The sequence below is a fragment of the Fusarium fujikuroi genome, chromosome FFUJ_chr11, assembly GCF_900079805.1.
Source record: "Fusarium fujikuroi IMI 58289 draft genome, chromosome FFUJ_chr11".
Classification (NCBI taxonomy): domain Eukaryota; kingdom Fungi; phylum Ascomycota; class Sordariomycetes; order Hypocreales; family Nectriaceae; genus Fusarium; species Fusarium fujikuroi.
In genome coordinates this window covers 661,463-687,524 of record NC_036632.1, presented here as the reverse complement: position 1 = coordinate 687,524, position 26,062 = coordinate 661,463, and the positions used below count along the sequence as shown (strand labels likewise).

Here is a 26,062-nt window from a genome sequence, read left to right as displayed (position 1 = left end):
CAAAAAAGGTTTGGTACCCAGCTGAACAGGAGCCTCTATCGAATTCCAGACCCACTCTGCGAGTCAAGCCGCGCAAGCTCTTGATTGACATCACTCTCTTCGGCACGGCGATCCGCGGGGACCCCCCATGCAATCAATTATAAACTGCCGACTTGCCGTGGGAAAATCGGAATTCTTGTCATATCTACTGCTACTGTAAGGAGTAAATAACCCCTTTGATTGCGTCGAGCAAATTGTCGCACAATACGGCTGGTGAGACGTATCCTTGAAACCTGGCAGAGGTAATAGATTGGACGGGGCCGAGTTTCTATGAGTAATGTGATATCCAAGCCATGCAATGCGCCTATTTTTCTTGGCGACACACGATTTGTGACATGGACGTGACGATGGGTCAGACAAAACATTTGCGCCTGTGTTTTGCTGGCTTGCGCCGTATTGGAGATGTACAATATGTGGAAATAACCCGCCGTAACCTGCCATCCAATACAATCATCTGGCTCAATGACGTGCACCAATGCTTCGATTTCTCTGCCAGAGGCGCATCTAATCTCACGAATTGATAGCCTAAAATAGCTGCAACGTTGGCAACGGCGTTGGTTCTGTCACTTTTAGATACGGACTTGATCGTGCGACTTGAACGCTAGCCACCGTTGACTATTGACGATGGCTTCGGCTAATGCCCAATACAGAATGACAGCCGCCGCTTCAAGACCCCTATCTATCAAGAATCATGCTCAGCCTTCAATGATGCAGCTTCGACATCCAACATTCTGCAACGTTGTTCTCCAGATCTGAGAGACCGGGGATTTCCTCATGCATCACCTGTCAACGTCGCAACCGGACATTTTGAACACGATAAAGTCAGCGCTAGTATCTTTCAAGCCGCGTCGGCTATCCCGTTGCGGCTGCAAGCGTTTTTGAAGGTTTTGCTTAGGGTCTTGGCAAAAAAAACGAGACTGGGACCAGGGTGAGCTTTATTTTTATTTTTATTTGACTTAGGATTTAACTTAGCATTTGTGACTTGCAGTTTCGTAAGGCAGGATACGAGAAAACACGGATTGTTTCCGTGGTGTTCTGACTGATTGTCAGCAGCTCGTATACGAGCATCACGAGTTGAAAACGTAAGATTCAGTGACGAGATACCCAATCTGGGGAGGGACTCGCTTCCAGTACCCGGGCAAAAGGATTCAGCTGGACTGTACTGATCTATGATCAGATCATCAGATCAGATCATCACGTTGATGGTGAGGATGAAGGGCAAAAAGGATGATTTCGGAAAAAAGAAGCGGATAATGGTGGGTTTAAACCACCTATCTTGGACGAACAGGGAATCGAACCCTGGACCACTCCCAGAAGGACATCTCTTGGAAGAGAACATGCTAAGGGAGTATTATACCACTAAACCATTCGCCCGCAACGACTTATGATTGGTTGATAACGACAGAACAATTCCAGAACATATACATCATTTGTCTGTAAACACCGCTATTGGCAACGGGTTGGTATCATTGACTTCCATTAGCAGGGGCAACGAGAACTATTCAACTCAGCGTTCTTTTTTGAAGCTTGTTCACGGGTTTTTGACCCTCATGAGGTGCTGTGGGACACAGGATACCAAGTACAAAATTCCCGGCGGTGGGTGCAGGGTAAGCTCGCCAAAATCAATTTGGTCTGTCTAGCCGATATATCATTTCGGCAGTATTAAAATACGCCTCATACTCAATATCATCCTCGGTATCGTCTAAATCATAATGATAATGGCCTCCAGCGTTTGCCCCGTCTGCAGCGTAGCAATGTGTATGCTCGATCCGCAAACCCATTCTTCCTCCGGGATCAGCTGAATGCAAGACTGATAAACAAAGCATTGGTGCGTTGAAGTCGTGAAAGGTCAACCAACTATCAACATCCTTGCGACTATTAAACGGCAAGTCTTTCTCTGCTGGGAAGTCAGGCATGATATGGTATTTTGCCTTTCCCTTCTTGACCAAGAAGAGTCCACCAAGACTGACGGTCTGCGAGTCGCCATATGCTTGATGGAGACCTTTTCTGATACACTCCGAGAAGCTTCGTTCAGAGCCTGTCCTCTTTCGAGCTGTGATTTTGATAACTGGTCCTGGACTGCCTGAGGATCCGAACAAGTTGATCATCAAGGCGCAGTCCAAGGAAGGACTCTTGTCGACATGAACAGCGCTTGTATCCTTGTGGACCTTTGCATAACGACTTTCATTCTTGACATTCTCAAAGCCGCTTTGCCAACAGATATTTGGCGCAAGCTCACAATTTTGCCCGACGACGGGATGAGGTCCTGCGCCAGCACCGAGTAACCCCCCCTTCGCGGGATCCATGTCCATGGCCTCCGCAAGCGCAGTCATGGACCAAACACAATCCATCTTTGGGCGCGGGAACAAATTCGGTTGACCTCCTACATCTGCTACCTTCCCATCTCCTGATAGCCCTTCGGTAGCTAGATGATAGGGTGCTTGCCGAAGATCCGGGCAGGACACGACACTTACTGTGGAGTGCTCATAATTGGCTGCCAAGGGTGCTTGAAGTTTAGCTGCCAGTTCCTCCAAGCTAGGCGGAGATAAGGGATACTTTTCGATGCGCATGGTTGACTTTGTGGGTGATGTTGATCTGCGTAAAGATGAAATGATAATGCCACTCCGGAAATGGCGACATCACAGCCTCACAAAATCAAGGCGGGGTCCGCGGAGCATAAACTCAAAATCTGTTCCAAGTAAAAACACAAACTCAAAGTAAGTACAGCATTACGCGTCCACAACTTTATTTTCCCAACCATTGAACAATGCGCGTAGGATAGATAGATAGATGGGAGGATTGGAGGTACTGAAGGATAAAAATGCAAAAATGAAAGCCTCGCTAACGCTCGCAATCGAATATAGGAACAGCCCGATGCGGGGGTCGAACCCGCAACCTTGAGATCGCGTACTCGTAAGAGTCTCACGCTCTACCGATTGAGCTAACCGGGCGTGGCTCTTGATGATGTCTGATCGATCACCAGAATGGGGACTATACAGTCTGAATTCATTTCTAGTGACATTCACGGATTGGACCAGCTTCAAGAGACATATTGAGGCTAAAATCATATGAGTGCCATAGTAATGTTGTTATTCGTTTCATGTTCTTTCTTATTCACAGATTGAAAAACTAGCCTGCGATGCTTAAATCTGGTTGGTGCTAGTCGCCCAAACGGCCTCAGCTTCATCATCCTCACCCTTGTACAAGACAACATTTCCATCATCCTGCACAACCAGATAGACCTCATCACCCTGGCCACAAGTATCAGAAGCCCAAACAGCTTCGTCGTCATGGGTACTAAGTAACTAATCAGCTTCTGCAATACCACTCCACGGGTTAGATACTTACTACAAGACAAAGTTGCCATCATCTTGAAGATGGATGCCCTTGATGTCGTCGCGCTGGTCTTCTGTGTTCTGCCACACAAATTCGCCTTCCCAGTAGATGGCGATCTTGCCGTCTTCTTGCATCCTGAATTCGTTGCTGCCGCTGTCGCTGGTAAGGCTGTCGCCTGGGTACAGCCAGTTGTCGTTGTCGAGTCTGCCCATTTTGAAGGTTTTTGAGAGTAGACAAGTTAGTTGATGGAGAAAGAGAAGAAGCGTGCAAGTGTGATGATGTGTGTTGTTTTGGATAGCTTCAGAGCAGAGAACGGCATCTTTATATACAACTTATCCCTCATTCCACCCCGCACTCTCCTCCTCTTCCATTCTCTGAGGCTGTGTTCTCTTCCGAAACATGCATATGTGCCAAGATTCAAAGTTGGATGATGAAGTTATCTTCACGAGAGGCCTCACAAGCGCCAAGCTCACTACAACGCGGAGGCGTCGGCTATCTGATCACTCCCGCCCGCATTTTACCGCCTTGGCCTCCCGCATATTATGGGGTAAATCCTGGCCAAGAACGGAAACGGCATCTTTTCTCCCAGCGGTTATGCACGTTTCAGCCTGGGCGAAATAAACAAGAGGCTTGGGTTACGAAACTGTGTCCCTTATTGCGCCACGTCGCCTGCATATCGCAGATCAGCGCCCTCCGTCGGATTTACTGGTTGTTGGAGAATCTTAGCGCTGACATGTGAGTGGACCGGGATACTCGGCTTGCGCGTACGAAGTGTCCAATGCATGGTTGGCTTGGCTCTTACATACATTGAGGAGCAGATGGCTTCATGGCTCATGCAACCGTTGGACATGGTATGATATGATGATCTCCCTCCCGGCCGTGTTTCAGAGGATCTGATCTGCGATGTTTTTGCACATGTATGTAGTGTGTTCATTATACTTTCCTACTATTGTTTCAGCCAACATGCATACATGGTGACCCTGTCTATCGATCCTGTAAACAGGAACCTTGATGTTTGTGCGAACACGAAAGGTATGACTTGAGGTGCTACAAGAATGGCATGAAACACGAATCAAGGTTTTGTGCAGACATGGCATTGAACAACGTGATCAGAGGATTGCCAGCGACCTGTGACACGGAGGAACCCCAAGGACAGAGCCACATCATTCTATTCAACAGCGAGATATCTTAGCTTGAATCCCGGATATCTTTTGCAGTTTCCGACATGTGAAAACTAGCTGGTACTGGCTAGCCGGAGCCACTCGTCTATAACCGCAAGTGCCCGCCGAGGTAGTCCCTTATAGCTCCTCTCATCATAGGTCTCGTTTAGTATCTGACGCAACATCTTTGCCTTTCTCATCATGACCCTGCTCGTACCAGATGGATTGTTTGTTTCTGCAAAACTTCTTGTCTTCTCTTCTGCCTGCCGCCTTCGTTTCTTGACATCTTCGCTCTCTGCTCCCTCCACAAGGCAAAGCTGACAGCGACATTCAAAGTTCCATGTCCTCCGAATGTTTGCCTTTCTTGCCCCATAGTCACTCGACTCATCATAGCTATGAGTGATCTCCTCACCAGCTGCAATTCTTCTTGTAGCGCGAAAGATGATGAGATCACCAACGAAATCCTTCTTTGTATTGGGAATACACGAATGATTGATGTAAGATGCCCGTATCCAAAGGCCAGTACTGGTATTGCTGACATCTTCATCCTCGGTTTGTTGACCTAAGCCAAAGGCGTTGCGTTGGATGATATCGTGTATCTGAAACGTGTCAATTACAGGTAAACCGTCTACTTCCTGCAACTTTCCCCCAATTCCGTGGTATTCTCCATGTAGACGAAGTACCTTCTTGACCTGCGATGGATTGTTGAGAAGCTTTTTCAGAACAGCTTTGTGCAAACCCGCGGGAAAGACCTTGATGGCAGCGTCTTCTCGAAGATCACACGCCAGCGCCGTGAACGTTTCGGCCTCGTGACTCCAGGCCACACAAAACGCTTTCTCACATAGAATGATCTCGTTTATTTCGACATCTCGGTTTGCAAAAAGACCCCGACCAGCTCCAGGGCTGTTTTTGATCTCCGTTGGACCACGATACGAGGCTGCATCGGCTCTGCCTCCCGTCTTAGACAGATTGCTCACAATTTTGCTCATATTATAGGTGCCGTTGGCCTCCTCTCGTAGTCTTGCATCGATTCTTCGTAGATGTAGTTTGGGCTGCTGGTCATCTGGCTGGAGTCTCTCTTGCTGTTCGAAGTAGCTTCGAGCCTTGAGAGACTCGCCTTGGGAGTATGCCGCGATACCTGCACGATTATATGCCTTGGCGTCAAGAGACTTAAGAGCTTTAGCCTCACCACCATTACTAGTCAGAGAGTTCAAGGCATCCGATATTGCTTCATCAAATCTCTGAAGTTGAAGGTTGACATGAGCTCGGTTACGGTGTAGGTCTTTGCGTACAGTCTCGCAATCTTCGCCACTCTTCAAACACTCCAGCCCCTCCGTATACCAAAAATAAGCTTCGGCGTAGTTCTTCTTCCTCAGAAGTGCGTCATTTCCCTTCCTCTTGTACTCGCCTGGGGAAACAAAGTCTGATCTTCCAGAGTATTGTTCCATGTTTCGCCACGATTCTGGATTTTCTGAGATTGCGATAATCATAAGGTCTGATGGATGATCTATCCGAATTGTGCATTCTCCTTGGGCATTGAGAGTGTAGTATGGGTCTTTGATAACCAGATCGGAAGCTATTTCCAAAGTATTGTTGCCGTATTGCGATGTATGAAGAAAAACCTCCAGCCGCTCCACCTCATCAGACGACTGGCATTTGACGACAGTCCAGGAGGATGCTTGAAGGATGGATACGGGTGACACACGGCGCAAAGAGAGGAAAAAGCCCCGATGGTGAGTTTCCATTCTCAGGTCCTTGATGGTCATTGGCTGTAGATCTGCAAGTTTGGCTGTACTGGGGAGGTATTGCTTCCCTATGCCGTAAGCTACCATAGTCTCTCGAGGTTTCCTTGGCAGACCAAATCCAAAAGCTGCAGAAGACATCTCTTGTATAAGGGAGGTAGAAATAGCCTGCTCGATTAATGATTTGGGATCTATCGGTTCCCTTGACTGGCCTATCTGTTCTTCACGCAGCCTTGCAATATCTTTGACTGTGCGTTGGGTACGCTCCGACTCTTCAGGCGCCATGAAGATGGTATTATTCTCCATCTTAGTGCAGGTATAACTTATTGAAGACTGCGGTTTTTCTTTGGCGTGAGGCTCACAAGTGACGGCATATGCAGACTATGATAAGCGTGCAGGACAAGATGAAGTCTTGCTAGCTCCTTATTAATTGTTCAGAGGATCTAATTTGCTTGCGATTGATCTCGATCTAGACAACAAGGTTACAACTCAGTATCGAGTGATTCATGCCGACATGTCTGTACTGTCAGCACTAGGTGCCGATTGTCTCTAATTGTAACCCTTTCCACGTTTTATCGCGGTACGCAAGGGGAAAATGTACGCCTTCAACAAGTTTGGTTGCTCATTGAACTGGACTTAGGGGCGAAGGGTTTCACCGATCGATGCTGAACCAGTCGGAGACCTGAGAATCCGAAATATCCACCGAGATAAACCTTTGACCGGGAGGGATCTTGAGCTGATCATCGCTTTGATAAGCTCTTTGATTCCATGACTCTGAAGGATCACGTCTGACTGTACCGGCGGAAATGGACCAATGGGAAAGCTCATTTTCCGAGCGCGCCAATGAAGATGCTGCATGTTCGATGAGACAAAACCTCAATTTAATCCCTCGAATACCAGTCTTGAAATAGTGTCAGGTTAATTGGGCAAAGGTCCTTCTGCAACATAAAGTATTTGTCTAATTTAGTGTTTTCTACAGGCTTGCATTGATCCATACGATTGTAACGGCACTGCTTCAAACTTTCTCGAGACTCTTGACACAATACTTCACCGACATCAACGATTTCCTTTGAGATTCTGCGTCGTTTTTTAATTATGAATGCCCCTCATCAAAAGAGCCCCGTACCCAGAAAGTCAAGTTTAGAGAAGTCCCTGGATGGATACCACGTTCCAAATCCCGATCAACGACTGTCTACCAGAGTCTCGATAAAGATATTTCTAAGAACTATTCAGTTCTCAGCAATCTGTCCAGTGGGGAGCATTATGGCACGATCTAGGGCATATGGTAATCCACGGTGACGTCCTCGAATCATCATCAGACAGATGACTGCTTTTCCAAAGGTTCCAAACATGCCACATAGAGAGGTGCTAACCGTTGGGTACCCGAGACTCAGTCCAACATTTCCGCTGGCCAGAGAGTTAGCTCCTGTCTCCGATGTCTATCCCACCAAAATAACACTTACTATGCAGAGGTAACTTCGAACAAGACTGAAAATACCGAGAAAGCCTAGGGCCAATGTCAAATCATATCTTTGATAGGACTCTTGGAACTACACTTACAGGCTCGTTGACATCTGCGATCCTTGTCGACTCAGAAATGCAGATACAGAAAGTCCCCAAGAAAATATACCAAAGATCGAAGCCAAGCTGGTTCTTCATATGCGTCAAGAGATAAGTCTTGCTGTGCTTCTCGTCGAGAGACTTTTCTTCTTCCCAAAGACCAAGGGACTTTTCCTCGTAGGCATTCGACGCTCGAATACTGATCGCGATAGGGAAAACAGCGATGTACATCATGATCAGTAAGCTGAGCTGCACAGCGGGGCTGACGTTGGCAAGATTGAAGCTAGCAGTACCGGTATGGCGCGCCGATGCAGCCTGGAAGATAGCCGCTGGGATCCGTTGAGAAAGCGGAAGAGAGGCAACTTCGGGATTGGACAGGTCAAGAACTATTATGAGAAGAATGTCGGTGAAGTTGAGAGCGAAGATGATACCGAAGAGAATCCACGTCGGACCGCTAGGGAAGAGCAATGTGTAGCATCGACGAGGATAAGTGAGCAGGAACGCGAGAGACTCCTGTGTAGGTGAGGTCTTTTGTACCAGGTTTGACATGATCCAGATGCTCAGGCGCAGAAAGACAGGATAGAGCGTGTTTCCAGCAAATGCGAGGAAGCTCATCAAGATCATGGGCCACTTGGCAGTGCGGAAGGAGATCATAGAGTCTGGTGTGAGAGTAAAACCTAGGTTATCATACATTGTCTGAGCGGAGTAGATGCCCCTGTGTGAGGAATCTGGTTAGCGAATATATAACCAACATATTTCCAGTTACTTACCACCAGGTCTTATCCTGAGCGCTTGACTGTAGAATATCCGCGTATTGCTTATCAGCAGTATGGATCCAGCCAACAAGACAGACCGCACCAAATATATGAAGACCAAAGAAATAAACTAGAGGTGATTTTAGCTATCATGTGCCCCATGCAGACTTGGAACATGGGCACCTACCCACGACGATCTTCAGCAACAGCTTCAGACTCCTATACTCAATACCACCAAGAATCTCTCGATCATGTGATGTAAGATTCTTGAACTGCGAGTTCCGTCCGAGGGTAGCTTGGCGTGAGAGGAAAGGGACGTCGTTGATGGCGGGCTGTTGGTTCGAGTGTGAGGAGATAGGGCGCGGTTGAGGCTCGATTTGTGATCCCAGAACCAGGAAGGAAGCCGCTACGCCGGCAACCCGATCCATGGAGCGGGAAGCTGTGACTTTTAGGCCATCATCGTTACTGAAGCGTCGTCGACGCATGGAGGAGCTTCCGTTGTTTTGAGTTTCGTTGGGCACAGGCTTGATTGCATCATCTAAAACCAATCAATAAAAAACAGATACTTTACGGTAGAGTCTCTCACCATCATCACTATCGTCTGGATGCTGCGCGGCTTCGTGGCTTCTGGGAGCAATCGGATACCCTTTATTGATCTGTCAGTACTCATCGAAGACGTACAAGAGCAACTTACCACGGTCGCGAGCTCGCGGTCCAGGGATGTAGAGGGCATCGTCCTCCTTGTGCCTTTCGGTGGATGGATCAAAGGTGATGGCTGTGGTACGGGCCACTCGCCTGTCTTCGTTTGCAAGTGCAGCATCCTCTTCGATGCAGTCATTTGTCGCTTTAGCCTTACCATTTGGCTCATCAGTGGTCTTGGCAGAGTTTTCATTTGTGTCAGCAAGGACCTTTGACTCATGTTGAGCACTCTCAATGTCGACATCAGGTATAGCTGGGCTATAGTCGAGGGCTTGAGGGGCTACAGGTTGCTGTGATGAGTATGGGGTGACGGTTGAACGGATTTGCAAAGCACTCACCAAGACGCTTCAGATATCTCTTGAACCAAAAGAGGCGCACAATAACCACCACAATATTTATGAAGCCCAGATTAGTCAAGATAGGAATGAAATAAATGTAGAGCTGCTGATATGTCTTGAGATCCTTGACGTCGATACTACCAAACATGTCAGATATCGTCACGAGAAAGAGTGCATAACGCACGTGTTCAAGCCAGACTCTGTGGACGCACTGGCACCAAAGAACCAAGCATCTATAGCGGGCATGTTTCCGTAAGGATACAGGATAGGCAAGGCTATCAAGCCCATCAGAATGATGTACGCATCTAGCGGCAAATCAAAGGTCAGCTATCACATGGTAGAGACTGCAAGCGGAAGTGGGTAGCATCACAGTGTAATGTGAGAAAGTTGATCGGGGGCCGCAACATGTTGGGCAAGATAAGCGACTAAGGCAACGTCGTTGCACGGAATAAGGTTACGGACGGTTGAAAGGGTGAGAGAGAAGGGAAAGAAAAGCGCTCTGATATTTTATACTGAGCAATTTGTTGCCCTGCCCCCCTCGGCATGCCTGAAACCGTCAAGCTACTAGACAAACGCTGTGGGGTCACGCAAGATGCATTTATGCTTATTCCAATACTGCAAGGAGTTGTCGTTGGTAGACATTTCCGGGCTGTCGGGTGTGATACACCTTTACAGCCAAGATCACCACTAAGGCAAGCGTACTAGACGTAGAGCAACGCATATTCATACTGATGGGCTCTTTATTCAGGATGAAATCATATGCAAAAAGAAAGAGATAATTCCAAGGGAGGCCTCAAATTGGATTGACATGTCTGCGGGCGTTGAGATCATCATAGAGGATCAAAAGGCTTGATTCTGTTTAGCACCAACCGGAGCTCGAGACCGCCCTCCCCGTCTTGGCCTTAATTGTCGGGGCGTCGGACCCGCCTCCGTCGCTCGGTAGCCACTCGCTGGCTGGATGTGGTGGGACAAGTCGATCTGCTCAACAGGTGATGATATTGAGGTATTTACACTCTTATCCAATCGAACGCGGCAATAATCCTACAGAGTAGGCATTTCTTATTCTCTTTCTTTCATTTTACGAGCTGCTCCACCTTTTAGCAACATTGATGATTCCGACACACAACTTCATCTATCTCATCACGGTGCATACCCTGTAGCTCGATATGAGTCTATACGCTAGGTTGTGTCGAAATCTTGTGGGGCCGAGGTTTCTCCAAGTACATACATAAGAGTACTTGGAGTTTGGTAAGTGATAAATGAGGGAGCGTCAGTGAAATTTCATATATTATTGAACGTACTGCACTTCAGGAGTTCATCATGAGGGGCTTTTCTATATGTGTAGTGAAACAGGAAAAAGGAAAAGAAAACATCCCACCTCTACCTATGCCGAGGAAAGAATGGTCAAGAAACCACGAGGCCAATGCAATGCAGGTTTAAATTCTAGGGAACGACTATTCATACGTATGCTACAGACGTCATGCAATTCTCATTTCATGCTCAAACACAAATGGCTTCCCACCGATGATCTTTCCTATAACTGTTTGTAAATAACCCATCACTCAAGAAGCCTCTGCCTTGCGACCATAGACGTAGCGAACAGTCATGTAGGCATGAACCTTTTTGTTCTTGAGGAACTTGCGCATCTCCATGAGGAAGACTTGATACTCGTCCTCGGGCCACTGAAGGATGGTCTTCCAGAGTAGGAGGGTGTAGCCTGGAGTTTGTCAGCAACGAGGAGGAAATGGGAGGTCTGGAGACGTACCTTCGAGATCGTTCTCGAGAGTCGCGCGGACGTAGTTACCGACCGAAGCGAGTTCAGGGTCACGAGGCCAACCACCGATAGGGAACTAAACCATCAGTCTTGCTTCGCGATTCTCTCAGTGCTACTCACCTTGTACTCAATGCTCTTGATGTCAGTGAACCCAGCAGCCTGGATGCCCTTCTCCTGCAGATCACCTTCCTGCACGAAGAAAGGGCTTCCAAGCGCAGCGCCACCCTCAGTGAAAAGCTTCGCCCAGAGCTTCAAGCAGTCGAGATCATCAGTGGTTCCATCATCACTGCGGATGTGGACATCAGCTTCGGCGGATTGGATCCAGCCGTCGGGGGCACAGCAGCGGTAAGCTTCCTTGAAGAGAGAAGACCAGTCTTTAATGGCGCCGAAGAGATAGCGGATGTGGATGAAGTCAAAGGTGTTGTTGTCCCAGGTCCAGCGGAGGGTGGCGTCGTCGATCTCGAACTTGACGTTGGGGGGGACCCAGCTGGTGATGGTGAGTGAGATGATTGGGAAGGGAAGGGGAGGACGTACTTAGGTTGAATGGGTGAGAGGTCAGAGCCGATGACTTCAGCCTCGGGGTATTCGTCTGCAAAGTCACTAAAGGGTGAGTCGTCATCATGGTTGAAGGTTGAGATGTCTTACATTGCCCAGATACCTATACCTGATTAGCAAAGTCAACGTACGATATGTATGCAAGTCTCACCTGTCCCAGTTCCTACATCAAGTACTTTCTAGAGTGTGTAAGCACGTCAAAAGACCAATAATATATGCACTCACCTGCACGTTGTCCTTGATAGGGGCGAGGAAGAGCTTTCCACTGAGAAGCTGCGTCAAAGCGTGATGGCTACAGATTGTCAGCGGGGTCAATCTCCGCAGGGTGTCACGTACTTGATGTCAATGGACGCGGACTGCTGCTCATCGTTGGGAGTAAAGTATTCGGTAGGATGTCTATCACTGTGAAACGTTCGGCCCTGAATAGTGCGGTACTCAAGGATGCTAGAGGTGATGGAAGCAGTGGAGCTCGCCCTGCAGAGCGGTCAGCAACGGTGAGGTAGTATCAGCAAGGGTCCCATACGCATCATCACCAACAGCCGAGTCGGTCTCACTCTCATCACCATCCTTGAAGGCATCAGCAAACGGCCGAAATACGTATCTCTATACGAGAAAGCGCTTTGAACTCACCTGTGGATCAGCCGCGGGAACTAACTCAGGCTGCGGCGCTGGAGCTGACTCAACGGCTGGCGCTAGATCGGACCGAGCCGTAGCAGCAGGAGCAGCAGCTGCTGCAGGAGGAGGAGAAGAGGGCTGTTCGGACATAGTGCAGTGCGTGACCAACAGTATCCGCAAGGTCTGGGTTATGAATTTGCTTGTGTCGTTCTGCGTGTGATGGTGGAATTTGATGCAGACCAACAGCGAAAAAGGGGTTTGAGGGGAACCTTTGAGAAGCGAGGCGCGTTTGGTGATACGATAAAGAAACTGGGTTTGGTGGGGCTGGCATGCGGCTTAGAACGAATGCGGTTTGGGCTTGTTTGCTTCTGGGGAGCCAATTGTCGACGGGTATTGTTTGTGTTGCATTGGGCGGGGAACAGCATGGTTCGTAAGCAGTGATACAGTCAACAGTGGCGGGCGGGAAAGGCCTTGGACATGTTTGACATTCTATCGATATCGATATATGGCAGCGAAGTTTTGGAATGAATTGCCTCGAATTTCGTAAAGGTCTCCAACGTTGGATCTTATCTCTTATCTCTGTGGCCGGCCAATCAGCAGTAGGCTATGCCAACCATCCTCAAACCCTCAACCAGACCAGTACCATGGCCTAAGTCTTACATATAAATATTGGTCATTATGCATTCAAAATAATTATTCACCCTCAAGTATAGCATTACTGGTAAGGTTGTTATATTATCTTGTCGTGTCTGTTAAGTTAGGAGATTTATCTTTGCTCTATGAAGTGTCCAATGTACGTCTGGTTGTCTATAAGCTTGACTTGGTCGGCTGTCGTGCTGCTGAACATGGTGGTCTTGAACTTGGCTTTGATCCCAGCTCTACCTTTTGTTCTGAATCAATTTCACGATATGTGATAAGACTGAGAGGTTAAAAGAGACTTCAGCACCAAGTCACAAAGGTAAAGAACAACAAACACAAATGGGCAGTATCAGAGTTCGAGATAATTTGGATTGTTTCCCAAGGAGTCGATCATCGACATTAAAAGCTGAGGCTCTACCTCGCTCACGGCCAAGAGCCAAGGCATCATCCTTTTCGAATAAAGTCCCAAACCCCCTCAGAAAACAATAAAAATGCAGGGCGGCAGGCACAAACCCCATCCCAGACGTAGAGCAATCATGATTTTTATCTGTGTTAAGCAGATATCCACCCGCAGTAACAGGGCTACAAGCTGAAACAAGAGGCGATTAGCAAAATGAGCTGCGAAACAGGGTTTGAAGTGCTTACATCTTCTTCCGAAAGCAACCAGCAGCGCACCGCCCGTTTTGTCGAGACGCGGTTACCACCGATCAAGCAGCTCCAGCTTCCAAGATCTGCTCATACAGAGCCTCCCCGAGTATTGTCTTGAGTGGCTGAAGCCACTTCCCCTCTCCGTGTTCCTCAACCAGACGTTGAGCCTTGACGATCTCCAAAATCATCATGAGCACAACCTCCGTGTTGTTTTGCACCTTGAGAAAGGCTTCCAACTGGGGGAGCACCTCTCCGCAGAGTTTCCCAACCCCCACGAACCTCTCGATGGGCTCACCCTTGTCGTCTTTTGCTCTTCCGAGCAGGGTCTCGTCCGCCTTGATCAGATCGTTGCGAAACGTACGGACAACTTGGTACATTAATTTGTTAGTGGATCTTTTTCTTCTGTTGTCTTTCCGCCTGTACTCACCATCTTCCTCGGCTCCCACGATCCGAGCCATGATGGGAGGCGCCTAACCTCGCACATCTGACTCAGGTCGAATGAGGATGCTGACATCCTCCTTGGCCTCGTCACTGAGCCTCGATATCTCTTTGAGATCAGTAACGACCTCTTGGAACGCGTCCTCCATCGCATCGAGGACGGGGAAGATACCTGGCTCGGCGTCTCCCTCCTCCACTGTCTCCAGTGTTGCCAGGCATCTTCCCCATGCCTCGTGGGTGAAGTGGCCCCTGTTGCGGAGAAGGTTGACGATGTCCTCAAATTGAGAGGCAGGAAGTTCTAGGTCGGGTCGATCCTCTCTATTGAGAGGACGTTGCGGAGTGTAATCCCCACACAGCACGGAATGCAAGATCATTTCAAAAAAAGACATTTTGCGCGCTACTTTGAGAGATCAGACAAGGAACAATAAAAAGTTTGAGGGGGACTTACTTGCGTCCTGAGGAGCGTTCAAGTTGTACGGAGATGGTTTGCTTTGCTTTGAATAAAACCTTTGGTTGTACGTGGGTGAAGGAAGTGGTGAAGGTAGCAAAAAGACGAGATAGGTGGGATGCAGCACTAACTTTTAGTCTCTGAACATGGTGGGGCATGAATGACCAGATAAATGGGGCTAAATAGCTGCCAGGCACATCAGTTACTCCTGAATTGTAGCAGTGTAAAAGGTGGGAGCAGCCCATGCACCTGTTAAGGTAAGAGGATGTACTAAAGATTTATTTCACTTCACTTTTGTTGTTCATTCTATAGTTGAAGTCTTCCAGTAAGCAATTAAAAACAACATTCAGCCTCCAGTTTCTTGTCGTGTCAATGACCTTATTCTCGACCTCACCGATAACCCCCTTTTACAAGAACGAGTTAAGACGCGTGGTGCAAGCATCAGCTGCCACGCCTATCAACTCAATATAACAATCTTGTAGACCCGGTTCAAGCATTGTCGAACCTTTCTCTTATCACAGGAAACCAATGCCAAATCACAAAGCAACCGAACAGTAGCTCAAAGAGGACCATCAATGGGCTGCAGATCGCTAAAGCCCCGTATCCCAGAATCCTAGCTCCAAGCGAAGCGTCTTTGAACATTCCAACCAGGAAAGAAGATAAAAGCAGAGCTCCAAATACTAGAAGCTCATATTTGACTAAGCTCAGGGTTATTACTCGGAAGGTCTCTCTATACGACTTATGTTGAACAGATTTGCTATCCAATTCTTTGACAACAGCCACAAAATTCAACATGATCATGATGATGAGAACGATACCCGCGAGTAGTACCACAACACCAAAGAAGTCATATAATAGTACTCCTAGATCTTTGAATCTTGTTTGCATGCTCAGAATACCAGCTGCAAGCGATAGAGGTAAGAAGACGGTGGCTAAGAGGGTAAGCTGTTGGACGCTTCTATTCTGGTTGAAGTTCCGGGCTAGTTCAAGGTATTTAAGGTCCCGATCTAGTCGATCTGAGAATTTCTTGAGTTGCTCGTTTGCCTCCTGAAAGAGAAATCGTAATTCTATTTCGGTAGCCTTGAAATTGTGTCCAGGAAGTGGAGAGTTGGGAACTTGAGAATTGGGAGCAGGAAATGATAAATTTGTAACATCAAGCAAATATTCGGTGGTGGATATAAACTTGCGCCCCATCTCTGCTAGGTCTCGATATTCGTACGACCGTTTGACGATTGTTTTTAAGTTCCATTGTCGAAGCTCGGCTTTGCTAGGGTCCGTGACTGCATACTCTGCGTGGTCGATTTCATCCTTCTCTAAGAAATTGAGAAATTGGATGAACAGTTTCAGGCATGCGTGGTGGAACTGCAAAAGAAATACTTGCTTCCAGTTATCCTCGGATCGAACGGTAATGTAGGATGTATCTAGGGATTGTATTTCTTCCGTGATTTGTTTGGCAGAATGGAATTCGGAGAAATCATTGGCGTTGGGCTGCTCTCGAGCATATGTATGGCATGTGATGCAAACTGATACTGTTAAAGAAGCCTATGAACTTAACAATGACTTACCGGATTTATTCTGAGCGTTTTCCGAAACCTTAATGAACCTCGTCGTCTTAACCGGATGTTCTGTCTCATACGTTGTGACATGATACGAGGCGTTCGGGTCAGCTTGTTGCCATTGCTTTGAAAGTTCCATCAAACCCATAGCAACTGGAAAGGTGTCCTCGGGACCACTAGACCCTTCTTCTTTCACCGTCAGCCGTATACTCTGACTGCTCTGCAGAGTTGCGTCAGGGTTTTCAAGAGTTTGCCAACGCGACTCTCCAGTAAATGCAATATCGTGAACCTCGGAATGCTCTGTTCCGGGACCAAGACGAACCCTGTTGTTCCATTGCTGCCTGTCAAGGAGACCTTGTCTTTCTTTTAAGGCGTTGCGAACTAAATCACCGGGTGAGGGAAGCCTAAAGATCTGGAATGCGATAGTGCGAGGATCCATTAGTCGGAGTGTGTTGAGGGTAACGACAAACCCTTGCCGGAACTGTTGCGCTTGAAATGGAGCCATGATGGGGGACAAAGGGCAGCCTGTTCATCCATGTGTCAGATCCGATAGCTAATACCTTCACCGCGCAGCTTACCTCGACAATGTTCATATGTAGATGAGTCGTTGGGCATCAATACAGTTCTGCGACGAGAAACAAGTGAGCGACAAGTGCGGGGTTCTGGCGTTGCATGAGGCTGAAAGGTGTCACAAACATGAACCAATTGCTGTGAAGATCACCCTGGCGGAATGGATTGCACGAAGAGGCCCCGGGAGCTCCGGCTTAGCACTGAAGGTTGTAGATAGTTTGTATATTCTTCACTGAGCTCGCTCCAAAGGATGCGTAGCTACAGTGAACTGAGACCACACAGGAACCTCTTCCGATGCTTCTTATTCTACAAAACCGCTCTCCTCTGCCGCCTTCTGTCCCATCCAGAAGTAATACTTCTCATATGAATGAATGTTCACATTATCCAAATCCTTTCTCGCATCAGCCAGGAAGACCTCTATCTCTTCAGGCTCCAGGATCTTGCGCAGGGGCTTGGCTGCCATGGCACCAAACATGTCGCTGACAGCGGTCTTGAGGTATAATCCAATGAGGCGAAGCTTCTTGTCCTGCTGAGAGTCAGCTTGTCCAGGTCAACTGGCCGGGATATTTACCTTTGCCCACGTTCCGATAGGGACTTTGAGGACCTTGCAGGATACGTTGGTGAAACCCGCTTTCTCAAGGGGTTCACGCAAGTTCTCGCCCGCGCGGAACTTCATGCCAAAACTGGCTACGGCTTGCTCAGCGGTGTCGAAGAATTTGGCGAGAGGGGCGTCAGGGGCTAGGGAACCATCGTCGCAGTTGGCGCGGGCATCGAGTTCTTGGATTTCGATCCAGGCACCAGGTTTCATGTGGCTGTTGCATGTGAGATAAGGTACAATTGGGGAACCGGGTGGACGTACTCGTGCGCTTGACGAAGAACCTTGACTTCGTCTTTCAGCCAGGGGCTGATGCAGCGCATGTGTACAAAGTCAAAGTCGCCGCCGTGCATCCATTCGTCTTCGATGTCGTCGACGAGAAACTTGAGATTCGGGGGAACCCATGAAGGTTGAATGGGACTGAGGTCGACTCCTACCACGGATGCGCTGGGGTATTTGTCGGCGACTTGGGTGATGAGTCTCGAGGTCTTGCGAAAGAGCGGTCTGACCTACCGTCGATGGCCCAGATACCAGTTCCAGTTGCGAGATCAATAATCTTCTGGGGGTTTTGCACAATGGGCGAGAAGAACAGGTTGCCACTTGAAATGTCAGTGCCTCGGTCATTGTATGATCCAACGACTCTTCCTTACTTTGTGAGTTCTAACATCATGGCGTGCTTCATGTCGTCGCGGTTCTGCTCCGCATCATCGTTGGGGATAGGATATCTACTCGTGTCAGTTTTGAACCGCACTGCGCATTCCCGGCTTCATACGTTCCATGGCGATATTGATGATACTATCCCACATCAGCACGTGTCTTACCTCGCCAAGCCGTCCAACTCACCCGTCTCCCATTCTCAAAAGCATGCTGATAAATGCTCGTGTTCAAACTCGTCGAACTAGACGACAGAGTCGCCGAGTCAAAGTCCGACGTCTCAAACTCATCCTCCTCCTCCGCCCGCTCATGCGCGGCAATAGGCTCAATGGGTTCCCGGGTCGTAGTCACTGGTTCCGCCATGATTCAAGAGTTAAAGCTTTAGCGTTGCTACCCGAATGTTCCGCGGCGGGAAGCGTAGTAGTTGGTTTTGAGGAAAGGTGGGCTCGGGCGATTTTCAAGCCCCGCATCCATCGCGCGGAAAATGGCGCAGGACCCTTGAAGATAACGTAGGAGACTTTTTGCACGGTGGCACATTCAGGCTGATTAAGGAAAGTGACTGCATTTTCATTTCGGGAGCTCATTATCTATCCTCTACTCTAGGTATCAAACATAAGAAACAAAGCGTTGCAAAGAAAAATTCCAAATCATATTCATGCATACTGGATGATGAATTCCATGCTCTGCCCAGGCACGCATCTTGTTCCTGGCGCGACAGCCATCGCCACTGACCAAGTACCGGAAGCGCATCGCTGGAAGGCAGTTCCTGTCTTGATGCAGTTCCAGTAGCCCTCAGGCTTGCAAGCTGTACCGGGGGTGATGACACCGGCGGCGGGTTTGGTCGGCGCAGGCTTGATCGATGTAGTGGTGCTTGTTGTCTTGCGAGCTGTTGACTTGAGGGTCGTCTTGGTCGTCTTCTTGGTGGTTGAAGGAACAGTGATGAAAACACCGCCAGGGCTGTGAAACATGTTAGCAAGATCAAGCAAGGAGAGGGAACCACTTACGCTGTAGACTTCACCGGTGGCTTAGTCGTAGTCGGCTTCTTTGTAGTAGTTGTCTTTGTCGGAGAGGGAGAGGCAGAGGGAAGCTGGACTCCTGGTCCAGCTGCGCACTGACCGACCGGCGGTCCAGTGTTGGTCGAAGTGAGGTCGACGTTAGGTCCCGGGTTAGGAAACATGAGGTCGACCATTTCCGTGGTTTTGCATCCATTTCCGACGTTGGCGACAAACATAGCAGGCCGTTTCTTGAGTGCTGTCTTCGCTGTTCCAGTTCCAGCCTTGACCGTGATAGCCGCGCAGTTCATGTACATCTCGCGATTTCCAATCCTGTTAAACCAAGTCCAGGCGAAAATAGCCTCTCCAGCTGGTGTGTCAACCGGAAGAGTAAACTGAAAGCTCGAGGTCGGCGCTTTGGGGCAGTTTCCAATCCACGACTGGATAACAACCCAAGTCTTGCCGCGATCAAAAGAGAGTGAGACCTGGCAACTGCCGCCTCCGTGGTCTGCACCGCCAGCGATGCTGATACTGTACGACTTGCCAGCCTGCCATGTAGCGGTAGGTGCACCGGCAGCGGTGCCAAAAAGAGAGTTGTATCCCTTGCAGGGAAAGTTGCTTCCGTCGGCGTTGAGAGGCGAGGTCATGCTGTAGTCGATGTCCTGTCCGGCGTTGGGGTTGTATTTACTCTTGAAAGGGGGAGGATATGTCATCTCCATGTGGGCTTGGGCTAGACCAGCTAGACCGAGCGCTGTAGCGAAGGCGTTGAAGAGTTTCATGGTGAGAAAGGAGAGTTTGGTGTTTGAAGGGGTAGAGAAGAAAGGGAAAAGCCAAGAGGCTGTTGTTATGTATGTAGAAGAATGTGTGATGAGAATGAATCGGTAGGAAAACGTTGAGGCTTTCGATTAGTTTTATACATTTTTGAGGACCTGGAATATTGGTTTTGACGTGCCAAGGTTGAGAGGTCAGTCGAGAACTAGGGAGGATTGCGGGTTCGTGTTAGTGCGGCGGGCTAGAACGTGCTCCCTCCAAGGGAGTGAAGGGGAGACAAACCAGCCGCAGCGAATTTCCAGCGTGTGTCACTGTCGTACATTGAATCATTCAGTGAGCAGTTTCAGTGGGAGCACAAGTTTCAGAATGGTTGGGAACTGGTCATATGCTGCGTGATTGAGACACGGTGATGAGCGACTCTGCATCACGGGGATAAAGGGATGAGACTTTTTGATGCCATGAATTATTCAGAATGGCTGGAAGTGAAGCTTACACAATCTGAAACTTGGAATTGAATAATGTGTATTATCATGAGGCTCTGACGTTACGTAGTTGGAGCGCTGTTTTGCTAGCGAACACATTGATCCAGATGGCTGGATGTGAGACATACGTCAGTGACAATGGCCACCAGGGCTGGGAATACCAAGGAATGACCGCAGACCTTTTCTACAGTGTCTCAGAATGGGGGGGAAACATTCAAGGTCAATTGAGAGATCGATTGTAGGGTAGCGCATGTGCTGCGCGATCGCGATCAAGCGCATCTAGTCTCGACAATTGAAGCGATGGCAGAACGGACAGTAATTACATTTGTTCAATGCAGTCCCGGAGAAAGGGCACCGTTCCTATCAATAATGAACTATACCAAAAACATCAGTTGACATCAGTATCCTTAATGGTCTAAAAGTTCTCAACGGAAAGAAAAGTCTTTAGACCAATGCTCTGCCGTTAACCGTTGCGCCATCCCATAATCTGTTCCTGCATTCCCCCAGCGCCACGCGTTACAAAAAAGTGTAAGGTCCCGTCCCTGAAAATCGCATTCCGCAAATTCCGGTTTTGGACAAAGATCGGAATTCTGCTGTGGCTGGGCGGTTGCGTAGCGGGCTTGACAGGAATGTGAATGGGTTTAAAGCGGGCGGGATCTTCACTGGTTTCGGTCTTCGCCACGGAGAGACTGGTCTCGACGGTTGGCATTTTGGTGAGAGACATATGCGATTGAGTTCTTTTTATAGATTTTTTGACAAGATTGTTTCGTCTCAGTAAGGTTCGGGGGACGCTGTCAAAGACAGTCTCGGGCGCGGCGCATGGTGTAGTGACTCCAGAAAGCGCTAGATAAACAACAAGTTCGCAAACAAAGACAAAGATCTGTTGCACCAATTCTTTATCAATCATCATCAAATGCGATACATATCTCTTGCTAAAATCGTGGTTTCTTCATCGATCCCGGGTTCTGCGGAATGTCGGCACGTCGACGACGTCAATGACTCTGTAACTGGGGCATATCCCCGAAGCACAAGTTTGTCAGCCAGAGTCGATGCATTATAACGCTTTGATAAACCGTTACATCGCCCCATCAAGAAGATGCGCGACAGTATTCCCGCCACTAAAAGTTGAATTCAGGTTTCATTGTGGGTATTGATTTGAACTGGTGACGATTTTATCATCGATTCTTGGCGTCACTATGGTCTCCGCCCAGGATTTTCTAGAATGCGACCTACCTGCACAATGGTGATCGCATCGAGTTATAACGATGTCGCGCAACCAAGAAAATTCGTCTCGGAATTTCTGCTTCTTTCTCTTTGTTAGTTTTTAAAAACCACCGACCATTCAAAATGCAGCCAGATATTCCCTACCGACAATCCCACCAACAGGCTCCAGATGAGTGGAAGCTAGAGCAAGGACTCGAGCCCGCGCGTCTCGGCATTCGCAACCAGAGCAGCATCCAGATCAACACAGAGCCTCATCGTCTCAACCCAAATGACCACGAAGAACTGAAGGGATCTGATATCCCTGAGGACCCGGATCTCGACGTTCAAGATGAGCGGCCCGGTTGGAAAGGCTATGTTGAGTGGGAAGACTACCCAGAGAAGAAAGCCAAGGCTCACCAGCGCTTTTCGCGCTTCACATTTCCTCCTCCGCCTGAGTTCCAGTTAGAGCCTCTTCCATCAACGAACCCCGTCCTTGAGGGCAAGAGATGGAAGTTGTGGCATAAAGCTATCGGGGGGATTCTAGATCAGGTTCCCCGAATCAGTTGGGAGACTGTTCTCAAGGTAAATAGTCCTCTGAGTGACCGGATATTAGGCTATGACTAACTGTCTCAGGAAAAACACCCGGAAATGCTTCATCTTCTCGAGTTTCCCTACAATGGAGAAGCGCCCAAAAGCCTCCTTACCAGAGACTACATCATGCCAAACGAGCTCCATTTCGTTCGGAACCATGGCGGCATCCCCGACATCGAAGCAAGCGCCTACGACATTCGTCTCGACGGGCTCGTCAACGACCCCAAGACCCTTACCCTTGCAGACTTGCAAGACGAATCACTCTTTCCAAGAATTAGCAAACTCGTGACTATTCAGTGCAGCGGCACCCGGCGCTTCGAGCAAATCGTCGAGTATCCAGGCGAAGGTGACGAAATGATCAACGCTCCCTGGGCAGAAGGCGCTATAGGTACAGCGAAGTGGACAGGCGTCAGTCTGAAGAAAGTCATCAAGTACTGCGGCGGTCTTAAAGATGGTGCCAAGCACCTTGAACTCTACGGCGCGGATACGTATTTCAAAGGAGGCCAGTGCATGAACTACGTTGTGTCGGTGCCGTGGTCAAAGGTCAAGGCAAACGAGGTCATGTTGGCTTGGGAGATGAACGACAAGCCATTGCCAAAGATCCACGGGTTCCCTTTGCGGGCTGTTGTTTTTGGGTATATCGGGGCGAGGAGTTGTAAGTGGCTTTATCGGATCAAGGCGATTGAGAAACCAAGCCTTGCGCCGGTACAGAGCAGGGAGTATTTGTACTTTCAGCAACAAACTGGAAAGCATAACCAACTGCCCACGAGTAAGTTCTGTCATCTCTCGCTTACCTGAGACGATTGTTAACTATGGAGCAGTGGGCATTCAGATCCAGGAGATGCCTGTCAGCAGCGCCATCATGTCCCCTTGGAACAAAGAAGTTGTCGTCCACGATGGCGAGATCGAGGTCAAAGGTAAGCCCCCCACCACGTCTTCCTAAGAAGTCACTGACTCTTCAAGGTTGGGCATACTCAGGCGGAGGCCGCTGGCCCGAACGCGTAGAAATCTCCTCCGACGGCGGCTACGTATGGTACGCCGTGCCCATCGAGAATCTCTCCCCCAAGCACAAATTCGCCTGGCGTACCTTCACCGGGAAAGTCCCCTGCGACCACGAAGGTTGGACCGAACTCGTTGTTCGCTGTTGGGACAATAGTCTGAACACCCAACCAAAGGAGGTTCGGCATAGTTGGAATTGGAGCTTGCATGTGACTAGTAGCTGTCATCGGGTCAAGATATACAGTGTAAATGCGAAGAGGGATGCTACGAGGAAGAGACTGGGGGAATTTGATGAGCATGGGCAGGGATTTATGCCTATTACTAGACCGACGGAGTTTGTGCCCATGAGTTTGGAGGAGTATGAGAAGGAAGTTGCAAATGTTGAGCCGAGAGATGTTGATGATTAGATTATACGATCGATCTAGAATTCAAGTCACTCAAATCTAAGCTTGGCTATGATATGCTAGTCGGGGGGGGGCAAATGGACTAGTACTTTCACATTCCATCCACAACAATCGATCTTGATCAACTCGAATGTTTAACCCAGTGATTTTGAGACTGGTCACAGATGTTGTGTGCAATTAGTGAGAAGCGAACACTTTACAATCCCTCCCTACCCACCGGTTCAATGCTTGATTGAGCAAGCAGGTAGCCTCTCAAGGCCAACCAGCTCTTGGGCTGCAATGCAACCAGGGCCACAGCAAGAAAGTCCGGTGTTTTAGACGAATAGGATAAGAATCGCTGATATGAGTTTTTAGTTGCTCACAATTCAGTCATAGAAGGCTGTCTATGACGCTTTCGATTCGTGTCGCATGCTGATAATAATCACGTCACTATTCGACTGCGGAGCTGGCGTTTCGAATATAAAGACAGCGCCTGGCATTTGAACGGCAAATTGACACAGAAATATTTGTCAGTAACACAGAAATGTAAGATGTGAGTATTAGTTGGCTCAAAAGTATATTGACGCCATGTTGCTGATAATTTCAGTCAAACGAAACCCCGGTTTATACCCTCGCTGAGGGCAAGCCCGTCGAGGACCCAACCCCATCCGTCGTCCTTCGCGGACCAAAAGTTCGAGGGGGCGGTCTCGCATTGTTGGCAGACACGCAATTGATCGAGACGCTTGCTCACTTTCCTCGAGAGCGTATTCCTGAGCGGTAAGTCTCCCCGACCCTCCTTGATAGAAAGACTTGACTAATGATATCAGTGTTGTTCACGCCAAAGCGGCTGGAGCATGGGGCTACTTCGAGCGCACCCATGATATCACAGACTGGTGTTCAGCAGCGCCTTTCCGTCGCATCGGCAAACAGACCCAAGTCCTTGCCCGTCTGTCTACCGTCGCTGGTGAGAAGGGATCTTCCGACACCCTCCGTGACATCAGAGGCTTCGCCCTCAAGATGAAGACCGAAGAAGGGAACTGGGATTTTGTCGGGAACGACTTACCCGTCTTCTTTATTCGCGACCCAGCAAAGTTCCCTTCGCTGAACAGATCTCATAAACGTCACCCGCAGACTGCTGTTGCTGATGCAAGCATGTTTTGGGACTTTCACAACAACAATCAAGAAGGCGCTCACTGTCTGATGCAACTATTTGGGCCATGCGGTGTACCACAGTCTCTCAAGAATGTAAGCGGCTTTGGAAACCATACATTCAAATTTGGCAAACCCGAAGATGGATCTTTCAAGTACGTCAAAATCCACTTCAAGCCTGACGATGGCATCAAGAATATTTCACAAGAGAACGCCATTCGTCTTGCAGGCGAAGAGCCAGATTATCACGTCAAGGATATGTACAACTCTATTGAGAGAGGTGACTATCCGACATGGACCATGTATCTTCAGGTCATGGATCCCAAAGAGGCGGAGACATACAAGTGGAACATCTTCGATATTACTAAAGTCTGATCTCACAAGGACTACCCTCTTATCCCTGTCGGAAAGCTTGTGTTGAACAAGAACCCAGATAACCACTTCCATGCTATCGAGCAAGCAGCTTTCTCGCCTTCGACACTCATTCCTGGTATCGCTCCGTCAGCTGATATCATGCTGCATGCGAGAATGTTTAGTTATCCTGATGCTGCACGGTATCGCGTGGGCCCAAACTACCAGCAACTTCCATGCAATCGACCTCTTGACGCCTACTCACCATATCAGAGAGACGGAGCTATGCGTCTTGATGGAAACTATAGTTCAGATCCTGATTATGGTATGTGATCTTTAGTTGCTTGAGCCTGAAAGGAATAGCTAATATATCCAGTTCGCTCCTCATTCCGCAAGGTCAAAAGCGGTCCCGCCGACGTCGCGCACAGCGAATGGGTTGGCAGAGCCCAAGCCTACTCGTCCGACGTCAAAGACGAAGACTGGGAATAGCCTCGTAATTTGTGGAAGATTTTCAAGGATAATGAGGAAGATGAAGTCTTTCTGAACAACCTGTCTGGTCACGTCAACAAAGCACTTCCCGAAGTCCAGGAAGCAACAGTTCGTAAGTTGCAAACATATTATAAATGTTTGGTGGAACTGAGCTAACAGAGTGACAGGTATGTGGGCTAATGTTGATGAAGAGATATCGAAGAGGCTCGGAGAGAAGTTGAAGAATTTGACTGGGGATTTTGACCATTCCCAAGCACCGCCGAGTCAGACTGTGTTGGCGTCGAGGCGCAAGTGATGCATCTTGAGAAAGACTGCCCAACTACTACAAGAATGCCTTGTTGAGGCTATGGCATCGTTTTCTTTCAAAATGAATCCCTCTCTCACGGAGGCGGAGTTGCTTCTCTGATCTCAGGTCGCACCAAGTGTTGTGAAACGGCATATTCTACGAAGCTGGGCACATTTCTTGGGGAGTCGAACTGTGCTGGGGGCTGGAGGCTTTGCTAACCGTTCTGTGTAACCCATACACCCTAA

General features: G+C 48.6%; 10 protein-coding genes, besides 2 other annotated features; 1 reads left to right on the top strand and 9 right to left on the bottom strand.

Annotated features, from left to right (window-relative positions):
* Window positions 1-1,316: 1,316 nt before the first annotated feature.
* Window positions 1,317-1,413, bottom strand: a tRNA (tRNA-Ala).
* Window positions 1,414-1,661: 248 nt separating this feature from the next.
* On the bottom strand, window positions 1,662-2,609 carry FFUJ_11481 (ester hydrolase family protein; the record flags this gene model as incomplete). Its single annotated transcript, XM_023570384.1, has 1 exon — window positions 1,662-2,609. One exon carries the CDS (start codon window positions 2,607-2,609, stop codon window positions 1,662-1,664), a length of 948 nt encoding a protein of 315 aa, XP_023437505.1.
* Window positions 2,610-2,907: 298 nt separating this feature from the next.
* Window positions 2,908-2,990, bottom strand: a tRNA (tRNA-Lys).
* Window positions 2,991-3,182: 192 nt separating this feature from the next.
* On the bottom strand, window positions 3,183-3,587 carry FFUJ_11480 (uncharacterized protein; the record flags this gene model as incomplete). XM_023570383.1 has 2 exons in its annotated part: window positions 3,183-3,336; window positions 3,388-3,587. The coding sequence occupies 2 exons, from the start codon at window positions 3,585-3,587 to the stop codon at window positions 3,183-3,185; spliced, it is 354 nt and encodes a 117-aa protein (XP_023437504.1).
* Window positions 3,588-4,609: 1,022 nt separating this feature from the next.
* FFUJ_11479 (uncharacterized protein) lies at window positions 4,610-6,583 on the bottom strand (the record flags this gene model as incomplete). The annotated part of the gene is made up of 1 exon (XM_023570382.1): window positions 4,610-6,583. The coding sequence occupies one exon, from the start codon at window positions 6,581-6,583 to the stop codon at window positions 4,610-4,612; it is 1,974 nt and encodes a 657-aa protein (XP_023437503.1).
* Window positions 6,584-7,506: 923 nt separating this feature from the next.
* FFUJ_11478 (probable potassium transporter TRK-1) lies at window positions 7,507-9,875 on the bottom strand (the record flags this gene model as incomplete). XM_023570381.1 has 9 exons in its annotated part: window positions 7,507-7,684; window positions 7,741-7,784; window positions 7,838-8,552; window positions 8,608-8,722; window positions 8,780-9,130; window positions 9,179-9,238; window positions 9,287-9,571; window positions 9,630-9,766; window positions 9,814-9,875. The coding sequence occupies 9 exons, from the start codon at window positions 9,873-9,875 to the stop codon at window positions 7,507-7,509; spliced, it is 1,947 nt and encodes a 648-aa protein (XP_023437502.1).
* Window positions 9,876-11,191: 1,316 nt separating this feature from the next.
* On the bottom strand, window positions 11,192-12,723 carry FFUJ_11477 (related to TAM domain methyltransferase; the record flags this gene model as incomplete). XM_023570380.1 has 10 exons in its annotated part: window positions 11,192-11,346; window positions 11,395-11,479; window positions 11,524-11,890; window positions 11,938-12,003; window positions 12,049-12,061; window positions 12,110-12,137; window positions 12,184-12,250; window positions 12,295-12,432; window positions 12,482-12,525; window positions 12,589-12,723. 10 exons carry the CDS (start codon window positions 12,721-12,723, stop codon window positions 11,192-11,194), a joined length of 1,098 nt encoding a protein of 365 aa, XP_023438107.1.
* Window positions 12,724-13,919: 1,196 nt separating this feature from the next.
* FFUJ_11476 (uncharacterized protein) lies at window positions 13,920-14,687 on the bottom strand (the record flags this gene model as incomplete). XM_023570379.1 has 2 exons in its annotated part: window positions 13,920-14,227; window positions 14,336-14,687. The coding sequence occupies 2 exons, from the start codon at window positions 14,685-14,687 to the stop codon at window positions 13,920-13,922; spliced, it is 660 nt and encodes a 219-aa protein (XP_023437501.1).
* Window positions 14,688-15,235: 548 nt separating this feature from the next.
* FFUJ_11475 (uncharacterized protein) lies at window positions 15,236-16,807 on the bottom strand (the record flags this gene model as incomplete). XM_023570378.1 has 2 exons in its annotated part: window positions 15,236-16,269; window positions 16,312-16,807. The coding sequence occupies 2 exons, from the start codon at window positions 16,805-16,807 to the stop codon at window positions 15,236-15,238; spliced, it is 1,530 nt and encodes a 509-aa protein (XP_023437500.1).
* A 366-nt stretch (window positions 16,808-17,173) lies between these two features.
* Window positions 17,174-18,484, bottom strand: FFUJ_11474 (related to TAM domain methyltransferase; the record flags this gene model as incomplete). XM_023570377.1 has 7 exons in its annotated part: window positions 17,174-17,398; window positions 17,444-17,684; window positions 17,732-17,933; window positions 17,981-18,066; window positions 18,118-18,192; window positions 18,240-18,262; window positions 18,311-18,484. 7 exons carry the CDS (start codon window positions 18,482-18,484, stop codon window positions 17,174-17,176), a joined length of 1,026 nt encoding a protein of 341 aa, XP_023437499.1.
* A 290-nt stretch (window positions 18,485-18,774) lies between these two features.
* On the bottom strand, window positions 18,775-19,892 carry FFUJ_11473 (related to spore coat protein SP96 precursor; the record flags this gene model as incomplete). XM_023570376.1 has 2 exons in its annotated part: window positions 18,775-19,078; window positions 19,126-19,892. The coding sequence occupies 2 exons, from the start codon at window positions 19,890-19,892 to the stop codon at window positions 18,775-18,777; spliced, it is 1,071 nt and encodes a 356-aa protein (XP_023437498.1).
* Window positions 19,893-21,713: 1,821 nt separating this feature from the next.
* Window positions 21,714-25,826, top strand: FFUJ_11472 (probable catalase isozyme P; the record flags this gene model as incomplete). XM_023570375.1 has 10 exons in its annotated part: window positions 21,714-22,151; window positions 22,203-22,929; window positions 22,982-23,077; window positions 23,124-23,338; window positions 24,150-24,319; window positions 24,370-25,003; window positions 25,076-25,367; window positions 25,419-25,477; window positions 25,532-25,643; window positions 25,699-25,826. The coding sequence occupies 10 exons, from the start codon at window positions 21,714-21,716 to the stop codon at window positions 25,824-25,826; spliced, it is 2,871 nt and encodes a 956-aa protein (XP_023437497.1).
* Window positions 25,827-26,062: the final 236 nt, after the last annotated feature.